The sequence below is a fragment of the Arvicola amphibius genome, chromosome 4 (genome assembly GCF_903992535.2).
Source record: "Arvicola amphibius chromosome 4, mArvAmp1.2, whole genome shotgun sequence".
Lineage (NCBI taxonomy): Eukaryota > Metazoa > Chordata > Mammalia > Rodentia > Cricetidae > Arvicola > Arvicola amphibius.
The window spans coordinates 40,999,462-41,020,829 of record NC_052050.1 but is presented as its reverse complement, the minus strand read 5'-3'; the positions used below and the strand labels follow the sequence as shown (position 1 = coordinate 41,020,829).

The following is a 21,368-nucleotide window of genomic DNA, read 5'->3' as shown; positions in this document are numbered from 1 at the left end:
TTATAGGGTGGCCAAATCTCCTTCCTTGCTGTTAGTATTTAGAAATATCTAGAAACACACTGCTTGGTTAGATTCATTGCCTAGCTGTAACTTACAGTGCTGTCTCTGTTATGTCAGTGTGCCTCTCCAGCCGCAGAGGGGGACTGCAAGTGTGACAAGAGCTGCGTCTCTAAACACTTATGCTAACTCGTGTGTGTATATATGATAAATGTACATACATAGACACTTCTTGTGTAATTAATACCAAACTACTTCTCATGAAGCATCTCCCTGTTGCTCAGCATACTTTGCATCTCTCCTTTTTGGTGGGTGGAACCTTGTGGATGTGGAAGTTAGATTCAGTTTATAAAATCACAGATGGATTCCAGTATGACAGCTGGCAGTGTCTTGTTAACAGTGATGTAATTCCTATCACAAGCCAGGTTTTAAAAAGAAAATTCTTAAGCATTGATTCTCAAAATTCTTGTTTTTCTTTATATTGGGAATTAGGCACTATTGGGAAGCTGCTAATGCCCACAGCCATGCCACCATGCACTGTGGTCTCATCAGCTCTCACAAGCTAAAGCCAAGGCAGATTGGACCAATCATTTGACTGAGAAGTCTCTAAAAATGATCAGATGTCACAAGAAGTGATGGCATTAATTCGTCAGATGATTCTCTCTCAGTGGGTTCCGCGCCAGTCAGTACCTCGTCATGGGTGGTGTAATGGTTTTGTTTGACCACTGAGCAGTCATTGAAGGTCCTGCATTGTAGTCAGGTCTTAGGTGAAATGGGTCACCCATGTGCCTGTGCTAACCAGTGACTTCACTCAACCAGAAAGGAGTCAGAAAGCCCTTCAATTTCATAACTGATTCAATTGGCTCACGAGATTTTTACATCCTTATCAGAGTCTCATCCATCATACTTACAGCTGCTGTGTTTTGCAGCTGGAATTAACCCTGTGTTTCTTCTAGTACAAATTGCTGAAGCACTCTGATTTCCTTTGGGAGCCAGGGTGCTTGGTGAACTAAAGACGATGTTGTTCATATCTTCTCGGGGTTGAATATACTCGTCTGTCGACTTTCGTGGTTTGTCACCCTTCTCCTTCCTGGTTCAGGCATGTGTGTATGCTGAGGGAGGAGGTAGAGGAGGGAGTGGCTATTCAATGCTAGCAAACCTTGTCCTTTCAGTTGGCGCTATGGCTTACTCAAGTTTCATTTTTATTAATTTAGATGAGGGTGCCATCTATTGCTGTGCATATTTATTCCACTAAAACTCAACTAATAACGATTCCATTCCCCCTTCAACAATTTTTTAAAAAGTATTAGCTAATATTCCCTAGATTTTCTATAGGGAGAGAGGAAGAACTCTTGCTGCTTACTATGTTTTCAGCAAATGTGGAATTCTGCACAACTTTAGCATGCCCCACACTGTCCTTTTCCTTTCTACAAAGAGTGTTGCATATGCCTAAATCTTTCTTTTTTTAAGTTGGCACACTCGACTTGTGCCATATTTATAAGAAAGAACTCAACCCTGTCCTTCTGTGTGTTTTCACAGCCATGCCCGGTTACGCTGTATGTGCACCTGCAACAGGTGTACATTTTGCATCTGTCAGAACTTCCTCAACTCAGACTTGCTGCAATCTGTAAAGAACAAAATCTTCACTGCAGTTCTTAACAGGTTCTTAACTTTATTTACTGGGTACCAGGCATTCTGTTAAAATACAAAAGAAAAAGTGGATAACTATTTATTATACAGCTACTCACTATAAATGCAACAAGTCAGCTGACCCCTACTAACTCCCACTGAAAGTCTCAATATGATGACAATGTTTAGTTTGGGAATCACCATTAATAATGCTTTTTTTAATTAATAGATCTATTTTGGGAACTATTAAACAATATTTTGAGTCTTTTTCACTAGGAAAGTTAGCAACCTGTTCCATTTTAAGAGGTAGTATGTATATGGATCTTTTGGGTGTCCGTTGTTGACTAGGAGTTTTTTTGTAGTGAAGAAAAGACATGTCAATCCAAAATCAGAAACAATGTACTGTACTTAGTTTGTGTTCCTATGAAATATCATATGCAAACCATACTAATATGAACCAGATTCTCTCTTCTTGAAACCATTTGTAATTCCAGTATTCCTTTTGAGGGAATGTTTATTTGAAAGAACATGATTTCTGGAAATGAGAGTAATAATGAACTTTAAAAACTTTAAGGAATATGGAAAAAGAGAAAAAAGAGCTATAATGTTAGATTCTGAGCCCCCCGCCCCAGGTTTGTTAGACTTGCTTATTCCAAACAGGCACATTACTTATTGAAGTCATTTTAATAAGCAAGTTAAACTATGACATAACCCTAAAAAGCAATGTATTCTGTTACAAATGAAGGGGGGAAAGTGATGCTTTCATTCTCTCAAAGTAATGAACTTTATTCCTATTCTGATCTTGCTACCCTTTTGTAAATCAGTGGGTTTTTTTTTGTTTTTTTTTTTTATTTTATTTAAAGCCTACATAATGTTTAGTTTGTATCTATCTAAGGATGATTTTGGTTTTTGAAGTCATCTAAATATCATTAAGAGCCAGGCTTGATTAAACAGATGGTCAAGATGGCCTAGCTACTTGGTTCTTCCTTGAATACTCTAACTACATCTCTATCCTAGCTAGAGTCTAGCTAGATCAAATAATCATCATATATGATCACCATCGACACAGCAGCTGAACCCGTGAAATGTTAACTGATATGCAAGAGATGGAAGCTAGTTTTGACAGTGTTCTGTAAGGGTTTCAGTGGTGCTTTGAGCACTAGCACCTCCAGAATAAGGATGCAGCCCCCTGAAGGCACTGCTGTGAGGGGATTACCTTGCTCTTGTCTCTGTCGTTTGAGAGCATCTTGTAAAGGAGTGACCAAACTCCACCATGGTAACTGACAGAAATACAAGGCTAGTTCAAACTGAACAAACCTAGGAGCTCTGGATCTTAAGAGTTGGAAGATTCTGGAATTCATCTGGCTATTCCCATGAGAATGCTTCCTTGCATGCCTTCCTGAGAGGCAGCTATTTGCCTGTGGCTTCCATTTTTAGAGAGAGGCTTTGCTTTTTGCTTTTGCTTGTTTTTTGTTTTGTTTGGTTTGGTTTGGTTTTGTTTTGTTTTTGTGCTCACTCCCGAGACAGAATTTCTCTCAGCTGTCCTGGAACTCATTCTGTAGACCAGGCTGGCCTCAAATTCACAGGGACTCACCTGCCTCTGCCTCCCAAGTGCTGGGATTAAAGGAATGTTGTCTCCACCATCCTGCTTGCTTTGAATTTTTTTCCTGCAGCTTTCTCTATTCCTTTAGGTTCTGTCCTTTAGAACAACATACAACCACTCTCCCTCATCAGTATAGCAATCCTTCAGATACTTGAAGACAACCATCATGTCTCCCCTTGTTTTCTCTTCTCCAGGTAGAACACCCCATTTCTTTTAGCTTTCATTTAAATTAGGTGCTTTTAGTAACTTCATCATTCCTGATTGTCATCATCTGAAATCCCCTTAAATTAGCAGGTGCCAACAAGAGTGCTCCAGGTGTTGTCTGTCTGGTCCAGAACTGAGAGCAGCCATGTTCCTCACATGTCCAACACCTGACTAGTATGTGACTAAAGTTCTATCCCCCATCCCACCGTTCACACACACACACACACACACACACACACACTTAACTTGGGGATAGTTGAAATTGGACCATTTCTTCATATGAAAAATTATAGAGGCAAATGTCCCTTCCTCTCTAATTGCGCTTTTAATATCTTAGTTGACATTTTAAATGTAAATGTAAGTACGTACATCTCTTTACTAAGTGTTATTTTTAATCCATTTGTCCTAGCACAATCATTCAAACATTATTTTTATAATTTGTCCCGTTATATAACTATAATTTTGTTATTTTCGAATCACATAGATTAGATGTGTTTAAGTTTTTAAGTTACTGATAAATAATGTTGACTACTCAGAGATTGAAAAGAGAGAGACGTGAACAAGCCATTGGGAACTCTGTAAGTGATAAACATAAAATTCAGCTAGTGAAAAAAAATATTCTTGAGCCATGTGTGGGGGGATACACCTGTAATCTGTTTTTCTTTATCTACGTTTTGCCTCTGAGCTTTTTGCCTTTCTTTCTGTATATCTTACTTTCCTGCTGTCTCCATGGCTGACTGACGGCTACCTGGCTTCTGGCCCCAGGCGCATCCCTCTTTCTCCCTCATTCTCTTCTCCTTCTCTCTCTAGATTGCTTCTCCTCTTTATTCTCTGCCAGTCCCTCCTATTCTCCCTCTGCCTAACTGTTGATCATTCAGCTTTTTATTTGGTTTTTGTTTTTCAAGACAGGGTTTCTCTAGTTTTGGAGCTTGCCCTGGAACTAGCTCTTGTAGACCAGGCTGGTCTCGAACTCACAGAGATCCGCCTGCCTCTGCCTCCCCAGTGCTGGGATTAAAGGCGTGCGCCACCACTGCCCAGCCTCAGCTTTTCATTAGACCATCAGGTGCCTTAGGCAGGTAAGGTAAAACAAGTGTTACATAATTAAACATTCAGCACAAACAAATGTAACACATCTTTACATCATTAACAAAGGCAGCAGAGAGACAGGCCGTGGTGGTTCATGCCTTTAATCCCAGCATTCGAGAGGCAGAGACAGGCAGATCTCTGCGAGTTCGAGGCTAGCTTGGTTTGGAGAAGCGAGTTCCAGGATAGTCTCCAAAGCTATAGAGAGAAACCTTGTCTCAAAAAAAACCAAAAAAACAAAAGTAGCAGAAGCAAATGTAACACATATTTGCCTAGTTAAATTAATATTCCACAATGGTGGCACACACCTGCAATCCCAGTACTCAGTCAGGAAGCTGAGGCAGGAGGATCTCCAGTTCAAGACCAGCCTAGTTTACACAGTGACTTTGAGGTCTGACTGTACTCCATTCTGAGAACCTAGCTCCAAATATCAAAATAAAATATTTATTCTTACCTAATATGCATTGTATATTGTATTATAATCTAGTATACACTGCATATTATTACCTGTTATAAATTGTATATTACCTAGTATACACACATTATCTAGTATACACAATGCATATTACTGCCTGCTATACATTGCATGTTATTATCTAGTACACTTTGCATCTTCTTATCTATCAGGAGTTTCAGGGAAGGGTTTTCTGGAATCAGTGTACAATTTTCATCATGTTCTCCTGACTTACCAGTGGATTATTTTATTAACTAGGAAGTGACATGCTTGATGTTTTATTCTTGGTGAACCTCCTTTTGCAGTAATTACTGATTACAAACGACCTATTTCATTATATATTCTAGAATCTCTTAATTGCTATCATAGCAGACTGATTCCTTTTCTGTATCATTGGTGACAATTTCCCCTTAGGTTGATGCAGTTTCCAGGTGAGACTGGAGATGCTTTAAATTGATGTGCTTGCTCTACACTGCAGTCTTCAAACAAGTCAGCCCTATCTGTCACACCTGTTAAAGTGGGAAGTAATTTAATAATGTGTCAGCACTCCTCATTGGTAATCTGGTAGTCAAGATGGAAAGATGAGGAAGAAAACAATGTATATTTCAGAGGACTCTTTCTTACCTCAGTTGCTGCTTTGCCATACATTGGATAGAAGTGCAGTGAACTTCGGGGGTTCTGTGCTAAATTTCTTCTGGGTTATAGAAGGGTGTAGAGAAGTAGCACAGGTGAGCTGAGGTCAAAACTCAGTTCCCAAAGGACCTAGCATTCTAGGTAAGTGATGTGGAAGTGTGAGGAGAGATGGTGGCTGAGACGGGCCTGTCTATAACATAACGGCAGTAACTATTCAGCTGTAGCCCTGTGTGCTGTAGCACTGGTGTTGGCTGGCTTTCTATTCTACAAAAGCTTAAAAATAACATTTTATGTGACAAGAGCTTGGTATGGTATTAGCTCTAATCTCAATACTAGGCAGGCTGAGGCAGGAGAATTACTATGGGTTTAAGGCTAGCATAACACACAGAATGAGTTCTAAATCAGCCTGGGCTAGAATGAGACTCAGGTCTAAACAAAAAAACAAAAACAACAACAACAAAAAAAAAAACACCTAAGCCAGGTGTGGTAGCACACACCTTTCCCAAGCACTTGAGAGGCAGAGACAGGCAGATCTCCAAGTTTGAGGCCAATATAAAGTGAGTTCCAGGATAGCCAGGGTTTTGAGACCTTTTGTCAAAAAAACAAGCAAACAAAATTTAACATGAAATTTCCTGGTAATTGACAGATACCCATTACAAACTTTTGAGATTACCAGGACAAAGAATGTTTACAGGCAGTTGTTTTGCAGTGTTAGTTTTAAGGTAGTTTCCTGAAAATGGGGGCACACCAGAGTACGGTGTAGTGCTGAGGCAGAATATCGCTCCAAGTTCAAGGTCATGTCCCAAACAGGACAGGAAAGAAGGGCCACCAAGGAAGGCAGTGTCTCTGTTCTTCACCCATAGTTCATTACTCACCCAAGAAAAAGTGTTTGGATGGTGGGACGAGAATGGAAACGTCTCTGTTTTCTCAGGTTTTGACAGTGTTTGGTGGTTGGTCACTTATTGGTTTGCCATGCTTAACATATCTTAATTAATGTAATTAATATAAGCAGGAAAGAAAGAGAGGGAGAGAGTTACTTTATTAAAAGTCATCTGAGGACTTTTCACTGAGTCTCATACCCTGAAGAGTGTTTTCACTTTCCGCTAAGAGATTTAAAGAAAGTAGGACATAGCGGCAGGTTTACAGACACTTGCTTTAATCCCAACACCCCAGAGGCAGAGACAGGGGATCCCTGTGAGTTCCAGCCAAGCCTGGCTTACATAGTTCCAGGGCATCAAGGGCTGCATAGACATATATTTCTTACCTGAACAGTTTTGTGTTTTTCTTTAGAACTATGAATAACTAGAATTTTATGAATTAAAATACATTTGAAGGATCATTACCATGTCAGATTGGGCTACACAGATGGCTCAGAGGTTAAGAACACTGACTGCTCTTCCAGAGGTCCTGAGTTCAATTCCCAGCAACTACATGGTGGCTCACAACCATCTGTAATGAGATCTGGTCCCGTCTTCTGGAGGGATACATGCAGGCAGAACACTGTATACATAATAAAATTTTTTTTTCTTTTTTGGTTTTTCAAGGCAGGGTTTCTCTGTAGCTTTAGAGCCTGTTCTGGAACTAGCTCTTGTAGACCAGGCTGGCCTCAAACTCACAGAGTTCCACCTGCCTCTGCCTCCCGAGTGTTGGGATTAAAGGCATGCGCCATCGCCCAGCCAATGAATAAATAATTTTTAAAAATAAGAAAACATATAGTCAGATCATTTTATCTTTGGAAAGACTTTCATTTCCAAAAGTGCAAATTATGCTAATTGGGGAAAATACCTTTTGAGATCATTTTAATTTTTAAATACTTTTGGGATCTGAAAGTGATAAACTGAGTATATAGGAATGAGCTTGATTGTTTCTTTGAATTACCCAGAATTCTCCTTTATTACCTGTTGTAGGAGCCTGCTTGTTTGTTCTCAGCCACTTAGACTCAAAATAACCACACAGAAACTATATTAATTAAATTACTGCTTGGCCAATCACTTAAGTGTATTGCTGGTTAGCTCTTACATCTAGAGTTAGCCCATTTCCATTATTTTATATTTTACCATGAGGCTTGTGGCCTACTGGCAAGGTTCCTGCTGGCAGCTTGTGTCTTTCCCCTCTGGTGGCTACATGGCGTCTCTTGACTCCTCCTTCTTTCTCCCAACATTCAGTCTAGTTTTCCCCACCTACCTCTATTCTGCCCTTCGCTGGCCCAAGACAGTCCTTTATTAACCTGTAGTATTGACAGCATACAGAGGGGAATCCCACCTCAATTGCCTATTATTCTAACTTAAGAACACCCCTGCTTTATGTGATGATGTTATAGGAGAGTGCTGTGGAGTTGACCTGTCCTTTGGGTGCTCTTTTTCACTCAGTCGCCTCTGCTACTTGGTGATTTTTAGTCATCTTTAAAAATTTTTTGTTCAGTAAGTTTTGGTCATATTTTTTCTCCCTTTTTAAATACTCTCGTTCTCTTTCAAAGCATGGTTTCTATGTGTAATCTTCCCACTTTTCTTAACTTGCAATTTAATCATAATTGTTTATTTTACAATTCATTATTTTTGTGCGATTTTCATTGGTGCTTAGATTGCTTTAGGATTTTTCATTTTATTTTATTTGCATTAGCCATATAAATTATTTTTTCATGTTTGGTTTCAAAGTACATAATTCACACTATTTGCTGACTTAAAGATACTTGGATAGACATTGTCCCCATTGTATTTTTAATACATTTTAGAACTGATTATATATGGTGTTTATTTTAAGCTATTTACTAATGGACTACTACTAATTGTCTATGTTACTTTGATAATCACCCAACTTCTTTCCTTATAAAGTTTGAATTGATGTTTCTTTAGGTGCCCTTTTAAAGAAAAGGATTTTTATTTATCACACCAAAATGAATTGCTTTTTCTTTTTTTAAAAAATATTTATTTATTTATTATCTATACAACATTCTCTCTGTGTGTATGCCTGCAGGCCAGAAGAGGGCACCAGACCCCATTACAGAAGGTTGTGAGCCACCATGTGGTTGCTGGGAATTGAACTCAGGACCTTTGGAAGAGCAGGCAATGCTCTTAACCTCTGAGCCGTCTCTCCAGCCCATGAATTGCTTTTTCATAGAATTATATTGTGAAAAGGATCTGTTCTTAGGATCATAAATACCAGGACTCTAAGTGCTCTTAGAATGCTATGCTGTAGTAAAGTAATACATACAAAGAAACCCTGTTTTAGTGTCTTGTATGCATCATCTACTTCCCCGTGTATGGCTTTAGGGTCAGCTCTTTGAATCTCTATAACGTATAGGTGAGATTTTTTATTTTAGATTTATTTATGTATATGATACTTTTCCCTGCATGTGTGTATGTACACCACCACATACATTCTTGGTGCCTGAAAAGGCCAGAAGAGGGTATCAGATCCTCTGGAACTGCAGTTACAGATGGTTGTGAACCACCATGTGGGTGCTGGGACTTGACTGCAGAGCCTCTTGAAGAGCAGCCAGTGTTCTTACCTGCTGAGCTATCTCTCTAGCCCCTGTAGTTAAATTTTGTTTTGTTTTGTTTTGTTTTTGAGACAGGGTTTCCCTGTAGTCCTATAGTTAAATTTAAGATAACTCAAGAACTTGTGTTACAGATTCTCAGTCAGCTGCTGCTGATTAGGATTTCAGATTATTTTCCTTCTGGTTCATATATTAAAGAACATGACACAGTAAAGTTTGCCTGATTTGCTCTTTAAGCATCCCTAGTCAACAGAGATCGTGGAGCATTTCCTGTATATCTGAATCATCTGAACTTGGGTTCTTACTGCTTGGGGAAGCATTACTTGACACTAGGGCAAAGCTGTACCTTTCCCAAAGTGTGTGACTGTTAGGCATGCTGCTCAGTTAACGACTTGCTTGTGATTTCTGCCCCAGTTCATCTCTATTGTGTGCTGTGCACTGATTTCTCAGTCTTTCCTGAGAAACTGTTAAATATTTCATGCCTTCTAGCTCCATTAGGAGACCTGTGCTAGCAGGACCAGGACTGTAGGTCAGTGTTAGCATGCTGGCCCCATACACACACACACACACACACACACACACACACACACAGTGAAATCAGAGGAATAAACTGATAGCAGTAATGGCATTATTATTAGACATAAATGTAGGAAATGCCAGGTAGAAACACTTGGAGAACTGAAGCAAGGAGGTCCAGAAACCTTTCTTCGGAGAGTATAACTCAGAAAACCTCATGCTTTATAGTTACCTAAGAGTACTTTCTTAAAAGTTCATCCCTGAGATACATAAATGGAGTTGTAAAATTAGAATACCACTTATATTAGTGCATCTGTTTCCTATGAGTTATAGTTAGAAAGGATAAATGGAAAGATGAAAGGAATGAAAATTAAAACTTCAAATTCCTTTCTAAGAATTACAAGAGAATACTAATTAAATAATACTGAAAGTATGGCAAATGGGCTGGAGAGCTGACTCAGCGGTTAAAAGCATTTGTGGCTCTTGCATAGGACCCAGGTTTGATTTCCAGTACCCACATGCTGGTTCACTCCACTTCCAGGGTATTCTGTATACTGATACCCTCCTTCTGACCTGTAAGGGCAATAAGCATGCACGTAGTGCACATACATGCATATATACAAGCAAAACACATTTAAAAAAAATCTAATAAATTTAGCCAGGCCAGTGGTAGTGCACACCTTTAATCCCAGCAGTTGGGAGGCAGAGACAGAGGCAGGTGGATCTCTTGAGTTTGAGATTAGCCAGGTCTACAAAATGAGTTCCACTACAGCCAGGGCTACACAGAGAAATGCAGTCCCAAAAAACCAAAACAATCTAGTAAGCTGTTTAAAAATACAACAAACAAAACAAAAAGGAAGCTGCCTATGGTGACACACTCTTAAAACTCCCAGAACTCAGGAAACGGGCTGAATTAGACCTTAGATACAGATGGGGGCCAGCAAAATGACCTAGTGGGTAAAGACACTCTCCACTAAGCATGGCAACCTGAGTTCAATCCCTGGGACTTACTAACGGAAGAGAGGACTAACTCGTACTTGCCTCTGATCTTCATGTGTATGCCGAGGCATTACTCTGCCCCATTTCCCTACCCCCTATAAGTAATAAAATTTGAAAATGACAGCAACAAGCAGAGCTTTGTGAAACACATATTCATTTCAGGGCTACTCATGAGAAGTAATTCTGACAGAACTAGTGTGACTATGGCTATCTTTAATACTAATACTTGCTCTCTGTACCTGTATGTTGAAGAACAAAGGAGAAAATTAAAAAGCAAAAGCAAGCTATCTGGAAACAGTGACTCCTGCCTGTAAATCTAGCCCTGGGAGGCAGCGGTGGCAGGATCAGAAGCTCAGGGCCAGCCTAATCAACATCACTAATCTCTGCCTGGAAATAAGTAGAGCTGGGGATGTAGCTCAGTGATGGAATGTGCCAGGCCCTAGGTTATTCCCCACAAAACAAAAACTCGAAATTGAAACAAAAACTATAATACACTTTGAACCGGTGCTAATACTTTAGGGCAATGGTTCTCAACCTTTCTAGTGTTGTGACCCTTTGACACAGTTCTTCATATGGTGACCCCCAACCATAAAATAATTTTTGTTGCTACTTCATAACTATAATTTTGCTGCTGTTATGAATTATAATGTAAACATCTGTGTTTTGTGATGGTCTCAGGCGAGCTCTGTGAAGGGGTCGTGGACACCCATCCCCCCAAGGCGTATAGACCCACAGGTTGAGAATCACTGCTTTAAGCCATCTCTTTCCCTACTGGAAATGCAAAATGCAACCTCTGTTTGTTTCTGTATGAATCCTTGATGAGCTAATAGTTTGGAATGTCGGGATCATTTTTTTTCCATATATAATACTTTTACTTTTCAACATCCTGAAATTTTAAGCTTATGAAAGCTTCATGACTCATGATTGTTAGCATCAGTTGAGTGACTTCTGTGGTTGTCATATGTTGTCAGGCAATGCTTATGGTAGAGGGCCGAAAGGTTTTCTCAGTGTCCATTCACTAAGACCAGTCTCCTAGGGGATGTAGGGGATCCATGTAGCAGCTTCAGGTTTCCTTGTTCAGTGTATGAATGTTTTAATATAGTTTTTAACTCAGTAATTATCTATGTGATGCATATATTTTAAATATAGAAAGCATAAGATTCAATCTTATAGAAAAGGAACCCAAAATATATGTAGGATGTTTATTTGAGAGATGTTATTTTAAGTCCCGTTCTTTCGTGAGTCCTGCTGTGAACTGCCAACTGTGTGCATGTGTATGAAAGGTTAAAAGCCCGGGTAGCTGAATGGGGTGCCATGCTGTTAGCAGACGACGAAGGCAGTATCACTCACCAGGTGCACGCCGTCAGCTCTGTAGAAGATTCCATCTTCATGGAGTCATCTCATGGCCAGCTTTTTCTTGATGACAGGTAACATTTCCCACCATCAGTGGGTTGGCCTCGTAAGAATCTTTCCAGCTAGAAAAAAACTGAGATCTAAATATTCTCTTCCCTAACCTTTTAAGAAAATAAAAACATTGCCTGTTGGAAAAACTAGCTTGCAATGTAGAATAAACCTGTGCTATCACTTTGCTTTGTCCAACATAACTGAGAAGAGACTTGGGGTGAGGATGTGATGTGGAGTGCATGTGTTGTTTGGCTGTGCTGATGCATGGGGCACTGGCTTGTGTTGCAGTGGTTTCTAGAGAAGAACAGATTGCATTTTGTGAAAGCTAATCCAAACATTATGTAAATATGACCAAGGCAAAGTAGCTGTGCACAAAGTTGACCTCTTGATTCTTAACTCCTTTGCATACAGCATCTTGGTCTTTTAGTATCCGTCTTTTGCTTCAAATCTGCCTAATTGTAAAGTAGCCAAGACTGTCTCACTAAGCCCTTTCTGGAAGTTTTTACATCACCTCAATTGTGTGCACTTACCTAAGAACCCAGCCTAATTCTCTTCATTGACACTTAAAATGTTCCAACCATTTAAGCTTTATCCTTGTCATGGTAAGCTGTCATACTTGAGACACCTGAGGGTACTTAGCAGTATTATTAACTGAGCATGCCCACAAACTGAGTTTGTGGTATCAGACTGTCCCTGTTCTCATTGTATATAATATAGCTTCTTTGTGTCATTACCCTTTGATGAATCATACTCCATCATGCCGTTTATTTGGTGTCATTATCACTGCCTGTCTAACTAACATCAAGGTTTGTTGGGTTTAGTTTTAGTTTTTTTCTCTTCAATTAGAATTAACCAAACTAAGCATTAATCAGTCTTCCCTTCTTCTTTCGGGGGAATTTTTTAGAGGGGTGAATTTCTAAGTCTCAAGGTTTTCACATATTAAGAATTGCTCTTGAGACAGTATCATTGTCACGTGTCAATTAGCTGCTTATAAGATAGTTTTTGATTCCTGAGAAGTTTTTGTCTTGCTTGCATTTCATGAATATGACCCTGAGAATTGTAAGACTCCAGCCTAATTCTCCTTTGAAGGACTGTGGTGACATTAAAATGTATTCAGCTGATTTATCCAACTTTATTTCCCATGTCACAAAAGTGTATAAAATTTTAAGTGTCAACTTCCAAGTAGCAGCTAATTGTAAAGACATTTGTCTTTACTGATGTTTGTATTGTATGTATAGCCATATATATGAATGTTTTGGGTAAGCATTACTATATGTAATTAGCCTGACAAGTGTGCTAATATTTCACCCAGATAGAGGGTTAGGTTAGATGATTGCTATAAAATTTCCCTAGTAATAATGTTTTAAATATAAATTCTATTTTCTGACTGCAGGCACGTGACACAAGCTGACCTCAAGAGCTCCACGTTCTGGCTTCGAGCGAGTTTTGGTGCTACCGTTTTTGCAGTTTTGGGCTTTGCTATGTACAAAGCATTATTGAAACAGCGATGATTAAAAAATAATAATAATCGGCCTACCAAAATCAAATACTTTTATGTACATTCTGAATGCTTTAAATTCTGCTAGAAATATTGAGATATTTATACATGCAGAGTTACTTTATTAATATTTGTAATTCATGCATAAGAGTATTTTACTGATAGTGATGACTGCAGTATTGGCTGGCATGTGGAAGAAAACACCTTAGTAGCCAAATTTAAGAAAGTGACTGAATTTCAGAGGCCAAAAGGGAATATTTTGTAAATAATGTATATATTCAGGCAAGATATGGTCTCCACACCGAGTCCTAGAAATGGTGTCTGCAGACATTTCTACATTAGTGTCATAGTGTTCACTTGGCTCACCTGCTAGGTTTCAGTCACCAGAGATCGCGTCATTCTTGAATCCCATATTTATTTCACGTTGACTCAGAATGATCCTTTGGCTTCTACAGCCATTTCTCCCTGTTTTTAAGATCACACAGGAGTCAAGGTTAGCTTTCCAAAACCACTTGTTTCTGTCACTTATGCTAGGCCAGAATCGAAGCCATTGTGAAATCTAGAAAATTGTGTAGCTGAGAGTGTGACTGAGGAGCTGAGGCAGAAGCAGCTAGCAAAGGTGTTACCTGCGTGACTACATTGCTTGTCAGTGTGCGGGATTTTATAGCCCTTTCAATCAAATGGGAAACAATTTGTATATTACCAATGTTTTTAGTTTGAACAGGCCGCCCTGACCGCTGCTGAATCTCATCTGAAGGGAAACTGTTCTATAATGGCCGTGTCTGCTGTCGTTTCTGCCGTAGCTGCATGTGTCACCAAGTGTTCTGTATCTGGCCAGGGTAATCTAGGCAGCACTTTTTTAATGGTAAAATAAATCTAATGAATATAAACTCTCACAATAAACCTATTTTTTCCATCATTGACCTTTGTAGGTATTTAAATAATAATTGCTGTGTAATGTGATGGGGTTTGTCTTATAAAGTATCTGTCCAGATGGGAGTCAGCTCCTCCACTTTCTTCCTTTCTTAGTTTAGAAATTATTTTTTATACAAAAGCACCATCCTCAGGAGGAGGGAAGCCTAGTAGGCTCTGTGTGTCCAAGATCTGTCTAAAGTCTGGAGATGTGTCCTCAGAGGCCAGCATACCTCTGCCTGCGCCCACTGCTGTGGCTGCTGCTGGCTAAGGGTTAGACCTCACCTTTAACATGATGGCTTTTCCCTCTGCTGTCCCGAGACATTTTCTCACGTGTTCACACTTCCTGAGCAACTGATCACAGCTTAGCCCATTATAAACTTGTTCTTTTGCTTATTCCATGTCTCTCCTTCCTCTTCCCATTTTCACTCTAAAGAAAAAGAAAATTAAACATGGCGACCCTCAGTTTTATTATTTTAAATTTTTTATTAGACTGTATTTATTTGTGTATGTGTGTGTATGGGCCCGTGTGTGCCGTAGCATGTGTGTGGTCAGAAGACAACAAATCAGAGGAGTCAGGCCTCAGGTACAGGGTGGGTCTCTGAGTTCGAAGCCAGCCTGGTCTACAGAGTGAGTGCCACAAAAGTTGTCACTTCATAGAGAAACCCTGTCTCCAGGTGGATTGGTGTGTGTGTGTGGAAAGTGCTGGGTTTATATATCTAAACTTTTTTCTCACTCTTTTATTTATTTATTTGTTTGTTTGTTTGTTTGTTTGTTTTTGAGGGTTTTGTTTGTTTGTGTTTTTTGTGACTAGGTCTTATCTAAATACTTTGGGTGTCCTGGAACTGCCTTTATTGACCTATAAATCTATAGGTCTATAGATCTACCTCCTAAGTGCCGGGATTAAAGGCTAACAGAATGTGCCACTATGCCTGGCTAATCTTGTCATTTTGTCCTTGATTCACAAAACATCAAGAGAAGAGATGCCCCAATTGTCTTTGTTGGTGGATGACCCACATTGTACAGCCTGGTTACCCTCTTCTGTCTGTCAGCTGAGGTGGTGTGGTAAGCAGGCGTGTAGGTATGTTCCTTTGTTTTACATCCATTTTAGGAACTAGTTAATGTGGGAAAACACAGTAAGAGGCTTCTTCTGACTTGGACAGTTTGCTCCAAAAATGCAAGCTGTAAGAATACAAAAAAAAAAAAAAAAAGAAGAAGAAGGAATTGGGGACTAAAGGATTAAAAGAAAAATTTTCACCTAATGCCAGCTGCATTGTCTTGTAAACTAGCAATTCTGAGACCACTTGTTAAAATGTTTTGTTGTTGTTGTTGTTGTTTTATTTTATTTTTTGGTTTTTTGAGACAGGGGTTCTCTGTAGCTTTGGAGCCCGGCTGTCTTTTCTATCTTATAAGTTAAACACTCCAAGTGTTTACCAGTTTTGAGCCAGGTGGTGGTGGCACACTCCTTTTATCCCAGCAGTCGGGAGACAGAGGCAGGTGGATCTCTGTGAGTTCGAAGCCTGCCTGGTCTATAAGAGCTAGTTCCAGGACAGGCTCCAAAACTACAGAGAAACCCTGTCTCGAAAAACCAAAAACAACAACAACAAAAACAAAAAACAACAACAAAAAAAGTCTTACTGAGTAATAAGACATTTTAAAAAGAACGGTCACTTTGAAGGCTTGTTGTCCTATGGCTTACTCACCATAACATACTCTCCCTTCATGCCTCAGGTGTCTTAGCTTTGTGCTATCATTCTTATGTACATTTGACCAAAAAAGCTCCCATATTGTTTGTAGTAATAAATACCAGAGTAAGTGTGGGCTGTGATGGTATACATTTGGGGAGCACATAACCATCTGAATTGACCTACAAAATGAAAGTAGAGAACAGTGGGCATCTTGTTTTGTGCGTATTTGCACATCAGCCACGTAGAAGGCATCACAGGAGAGTAGACTGAGCCAATCTTGAAAGGATAACCATCCTGACCTGCAGAAAGATGGTGGAATAATGAGCAGCAGGGAAGAAACAGAGGTAAGTACGCAATCCCTGTGGTTTCCTAAAAGGCCCTTGGAATGCAAGTAAGATTAGCTTTGATGCCCCCACTTTGCCTGGATTGTATTAGTATAAGTCAGTATAAAGGCCTCTTTAAAATGTACAGTTGTTGGCGCACACCTTTAATCCCAGCACTCGGGAGGCAGAGGCAGGTGGATCTCTGTGAGTTCGAGGCCAGCCTGGTCTACAAGAGCTAGTTCCAGGACAGGCTCCAAAGCCACAGAGAAACTCTGTCTCGAAAAACCAAAAAAAAAAAAAAAAAAAAAATGTACAGTTGTTTTTATCTTCTTTGTCTGTTTGTTTTCAAGAAAGGGTCTAGCCCTAAACCTAACAAGTTTCTCAGTGTATCCCTGGTTGTCCTGGAACTCACTCTGTAGATCAGGCTGACCTCAAACTCAGGGATCCACCTGCCTCTGCACTGAGTGCTGGAATTAAAGGTGTGCGCCACCACTACCCAGCTGTTTGTATCTTTGGAGGGTTGCTTCCAAGAGCTTCATGAATACCAGCCCTCAGATGCTCGAAAGTATGTGTGCGTGTAAATAATATAAATAATATATATAACATTATAATAATGTATATAACCTATGCACATCCTCCTAGTTTACTTACAATATCTAACTATTTAGTGCTTACAATATATTTTACAGTATAAAGACCATATAAATAGTTATAATATATAGCATAGGGAGTGATGATAAGGAAAAATGTCTGTTCTGGAGCAAATGCAGCTGTACTAACTAAACTAGACAGCACAAGGATGAGATGTGTCGGACAGCACAGGCCCTGTGAAGGACTGGAGGCTGCATCAGGATATACCTACACATTACTCTACCTTCATGGGCTCCCTGTCATACTTGGCAGCTTACAAATTCAAGTTATAATTTTTTGCTATTTTTTGAAAAAATATCTTTAATACAGGCTTGACCAAATCTGCAGAGAGAGAACTCACAGAGGTGTTATGTAGATCTTAGAAACCTGTGTCAGTGGATGTATAGCTCAGCGGTAGAGCATGTGCTTAGCATTTGTGAGTCCCTGAGCTTCGTCTCCAGGACAGACAGACAGACAGACCAATAGATAGCCTAGTCTTATTAGCATGCTTATTCGTAACGTTTTAATTTGAGGGGGGTAATCTTGAGACAGGGTTTTTCTGTGTAGCCTTGGCTTTCTTGGAACTCGATCTGTAGACTAGGCTGGCCTTAAACTCATAGCGATCCGGCCTGCCTCTACCTCCCAAGTGCCGGGACTAAAGGCATGCACTACCACTACCCAGCTTCTTTCTTGTGTTATTAACTCTGTTAAAATACCCTCTCAGCAAGAACAAATAAATGTCTGTTAACCTGTTTGGCCCTTAGATCTGAAAGTCTCATCTATTGTGGATATCACATTGGTATATCTGAGATTGTTCTAGTGTATACAAATTTCAGAAACCAGTCCCCTTCCCCTATGACATACTCAGACTCCCCAGTCTGCTTATCTCAGTTTCAGGGTTCATAAAGTTTAGCCACTGTACTGGATGTAGAGATTTTGCCACTTTTAGGACTACGGCCTGACCTCACAGAGCCACTCTGCTTATTGGCCATGCTTTCTAGGGGAGCATTTGCACTGTAGGTTTTTTGTTTGTTTTGTTTTTTTCCTTTCCTTTAGCATACAGTTGTAGTGCTCCAACCCTAAGTTGTTCCCTGGGTTTGAAAGGTGAATGTCAGCTGTATATAAACAAAGCAGCATTGTCCGAATTATCTTTATACATTGAAAAATCCAAATTCTGCAAGAACAAACTTTCTCTTTGACCATTTTCCTATCTATAGTTTATTTGTGTTTTATAATTGAATAACCCAGAGCTTGTTACCAGAGTGATATTAATGTGCCTGTAGTAGTTTAATTTACAGGTTGCAAACTCTTTCTATAAAAGGTACAAGCAATAAGCATCAGACTTCCCCTACAGAACCCTGTGTAGAATGAAGATCCCTGTAGACACAAGGTAAGCAAATAGATGTGACTGCATTCCAGTAAGACTTCATGTATGCTGAAATTAGAATTTCATATAACCTTTACATGCCACAGAATAGCCTTTCTGGATTTTTCTTTGGTGATCAGTTTTTTGGTTTTGTTTTTTCTCATGTGTGAGTGCATCTAAATATATTAGAGTGTGTGTGTGTGTGTGTGTGTGTGTGTGTGCATGTATAAGAAACCCTAAGGTTGACTTCATCTAAATATATTAGTGTCTGTGTATGTGTGTGTGTGCATGTATAAGAAACCCTAAGGTTGACTTCATCTAAATATATTAGTGTGTGTGTATGTGTGTGTGTGCATGTATAAGAAACCCTAAGGTTGACTTCATCTAAATATATTAGTGTGTGTGTGTATAAGAAACCCTAAGGTTGACTTCATCTAAATATATTAGTGTGTGTGTATGTGTGTGTGTGCATGTATATTAGTGTGTGTGTGTGTGTATAAGAAACCCTAAGGTTGACTTCATCTAAATATATTAGTGTGTGTGTGTGTGTATAAGAAACCCTAAGGTTGACATCATCTAAATATATTAGTGTGTGTGTATGTGTGTGTGTGCATGTATAAGAAACCCTAAGGTTGACTTCATCTAAATATATTAGTGTGTGTGTGTGTGTGTGTATAAGAAATCCTAAGGTTGACTTCATCTAAATATATTAGTGTGTGTGTGTGTGTGTGTGTGCATGTATAAGAAACCCTAAGGTTGACTTCATCTAAATATATTAGTGTGTGTGTATGTGTGTGTGTGCATGTATAAGAAACCCTAAGGTTGACTTCATCTAAATATATTAGTGTGTGTGTGTGTGTGTGTGTGTGTGCATGTATAAGAAACCCTAAGGTTGACTTCATCTAAATATATTAGTGTGTGTGTATATGTGTGTGTGCGTGTATAAGAAACCCTAAGGTTGATTTCATGTGTCTTCCTTAATTGCTTTTCACTTTATTTTTTTATTTTTTATTTTTTGTTTGTTTTTTGGTTTTTTGAGACAGAGTTTCTCTGTGGCTTTGGAGCCTGTCCTGGAACTAGCTCTTGTAGACCAGGCTGGCCTCGAACTCACAGAGATCCGCCTGCCTCTGCCTCCCAAGTGCTGGGATTAAAGTTTTGAGCCACCACACCTGACTCCCTTGGGTTTACTTGACCATTAAAAATCTATAGAGTTCATTCTTAGATGTACAGAAACTGATTTAATTGAGCAGTTGTTAGTCATTACATCACCATGGAATTGGAATGCATAACACTTAGAATATAAAGACACTGGTCATGTTTGTGTGGAAACGAAGATTGGAGGTGGAGGACGTGTCTTTGTATTCAGAGCCTCCTTTGTATAGGTTCTGAACTAAGTGCCAGGGTGTGTATGAAATAATCTGGCGTGGTGGTGCCCGGTGGTGCTTGTCTTGGTCTTCCACTCCCATGGGGAGAGGTCATAGTAAGTACAAGTAGAGATCTTATAAGAGCAGTAATGGCTAAGCTCAATCACCAGAGATTTTTCTTCAGTTGAGTTTCCAGAAAGTTCTGCAGAAGGTGGTGTTCAACTTAGACCTGAAATAATTCACACTTAAAAAGAGTTGTATGTCAGCTGGGAGGTGGTGATGCAAACCTTTAATCCCATCACTTGGGAGGCAGAGGCCAGCCTGGTCTGCAAAAACAAAAACAACGCAAAAAGTTGTCTGTCTCACTGAGTTGGGAAGTTTATGTGCCTCTTGCTGGGGTTAGAGGTCAGTTGCTATTTCACTGAAAGAACTGCCCCCAACTTGGCTTGTATAAGAATTGAAATTCATACTTCTATAAAATCTGTCAAAGCAGCAGCTGAATTTGGAAAGTACACTGTGTAATAATGTGCTTGGAACAGGATAGTTGTTCATTTCAAACAGCATGGGAACAGTGCTCAGCTGTTAGCTATACGTGGCAGCTGAAATACACCAGAGCACAACTCCATTGCCAGCCAGGTATAGATCACCTCTCATTGCCATCAGAGTTCAGCCACATTTAGGATTCACTTTGGAAAAGAGAATGACTATGTCCAGGCCCACTGAGAAGCTCTGTGTGGCTAGCAATCATGGAGAAAGAAGTAAGAGATAACTGGCTTATAGAGGTTGCAGGCTAGCCAGTCAGAGCTGCATGATAAGACCCTGCCTCGAAATATGTGTTTATATATTATATATATAAATATAGAGAGACCCTTTCAGAGGCAGGTAGATCCCTATCAATTCAAAGCCTTCCTGATCTACATATGCCAGACCAACCAGGGCTACATAATAAAACACTCTCAAAAAAAACAAAGAATGTGAAAAGAAAGAAAGAGGGTATGGGATTATGGCAGACAGGTAAAATATCAACTAAAGATCATTAATTTTGCAGATAGATATTTGAAGTCCTGTGTCCTAGAGAAATAGGAGTTCAGCTGACAGTTTCCAGGAAGGACCTCTGCAGTGTGTCAAGCAGTGGGTGGAGGGGACAGGCTCTTAGCCTTTGTTGGAAGATGCAACTTAGGATGCTCTGACTTTGTAAGACAAGAATGTGCACCAGCCTTGTCTGTGGCAGTCTGAGGTCCTAGGCAAGATGGAGAGGATTTAGAAGCATCTGATGAATTTATTGTTTCTAGGTTTCTGTCCCCATTCCCCCACCTCAGCCCTCTGCAAAGGAAGACCAACTCTACTTTTTAATAAAATGAGTCACTACCCACCCTTTCAGGACCCGACAAATGATAGCCTTGTGGAAAACTTGACCTTAGGGAAATTGCTGGCCTGTGAGCAATTTCCTAGAACGCAGCCAGTGCCATTTTGATTGAACCAGGCAATCCTTTCTTAGGGATTCGTTCTTCAGCTTTCCTTTTCCTTTTCTTATTCTCCCCATTTCTAGAATTCTGAGAGCTGTACTGT

General features: G+C 39.7%; 1 protein-coding gene across 4 annotated transcripts in view; it reads left to right on the top strand.

The window, feature by feature from the left end:
• Rhot1 (ras homolog family member T1) overlaps positions 1-14,435 on the top strand; it is a 75,637-nt gene extending 61,202 nt beyond the window's left edge. For 2 of the 4 annotated variants that reach the window (XM_038325589.2, XM_038325588.2), the window contains 2 exons: positions 1,537-1,659; positions 13,412-14,435. In XM_038325589.2, the coding sequence (XP_038181517.1) occupies positions 1,537-1,659; positions 13,412-13,529 (241 nt within the window). In that variant the 3' untranslated portion in view covers positions 13,530-14,435. The remainder of the gene's footprint in view (positions 1-1,536; positions 1,660-13,411) is intronic. The other 2 variants (XM_038325590.2, XM_038325591.2) reach the window with 1 other exon arrangement.
• The last annotated feature ends 6,933 nt before the right edge of the window (positions 14,436-21,368 follow it).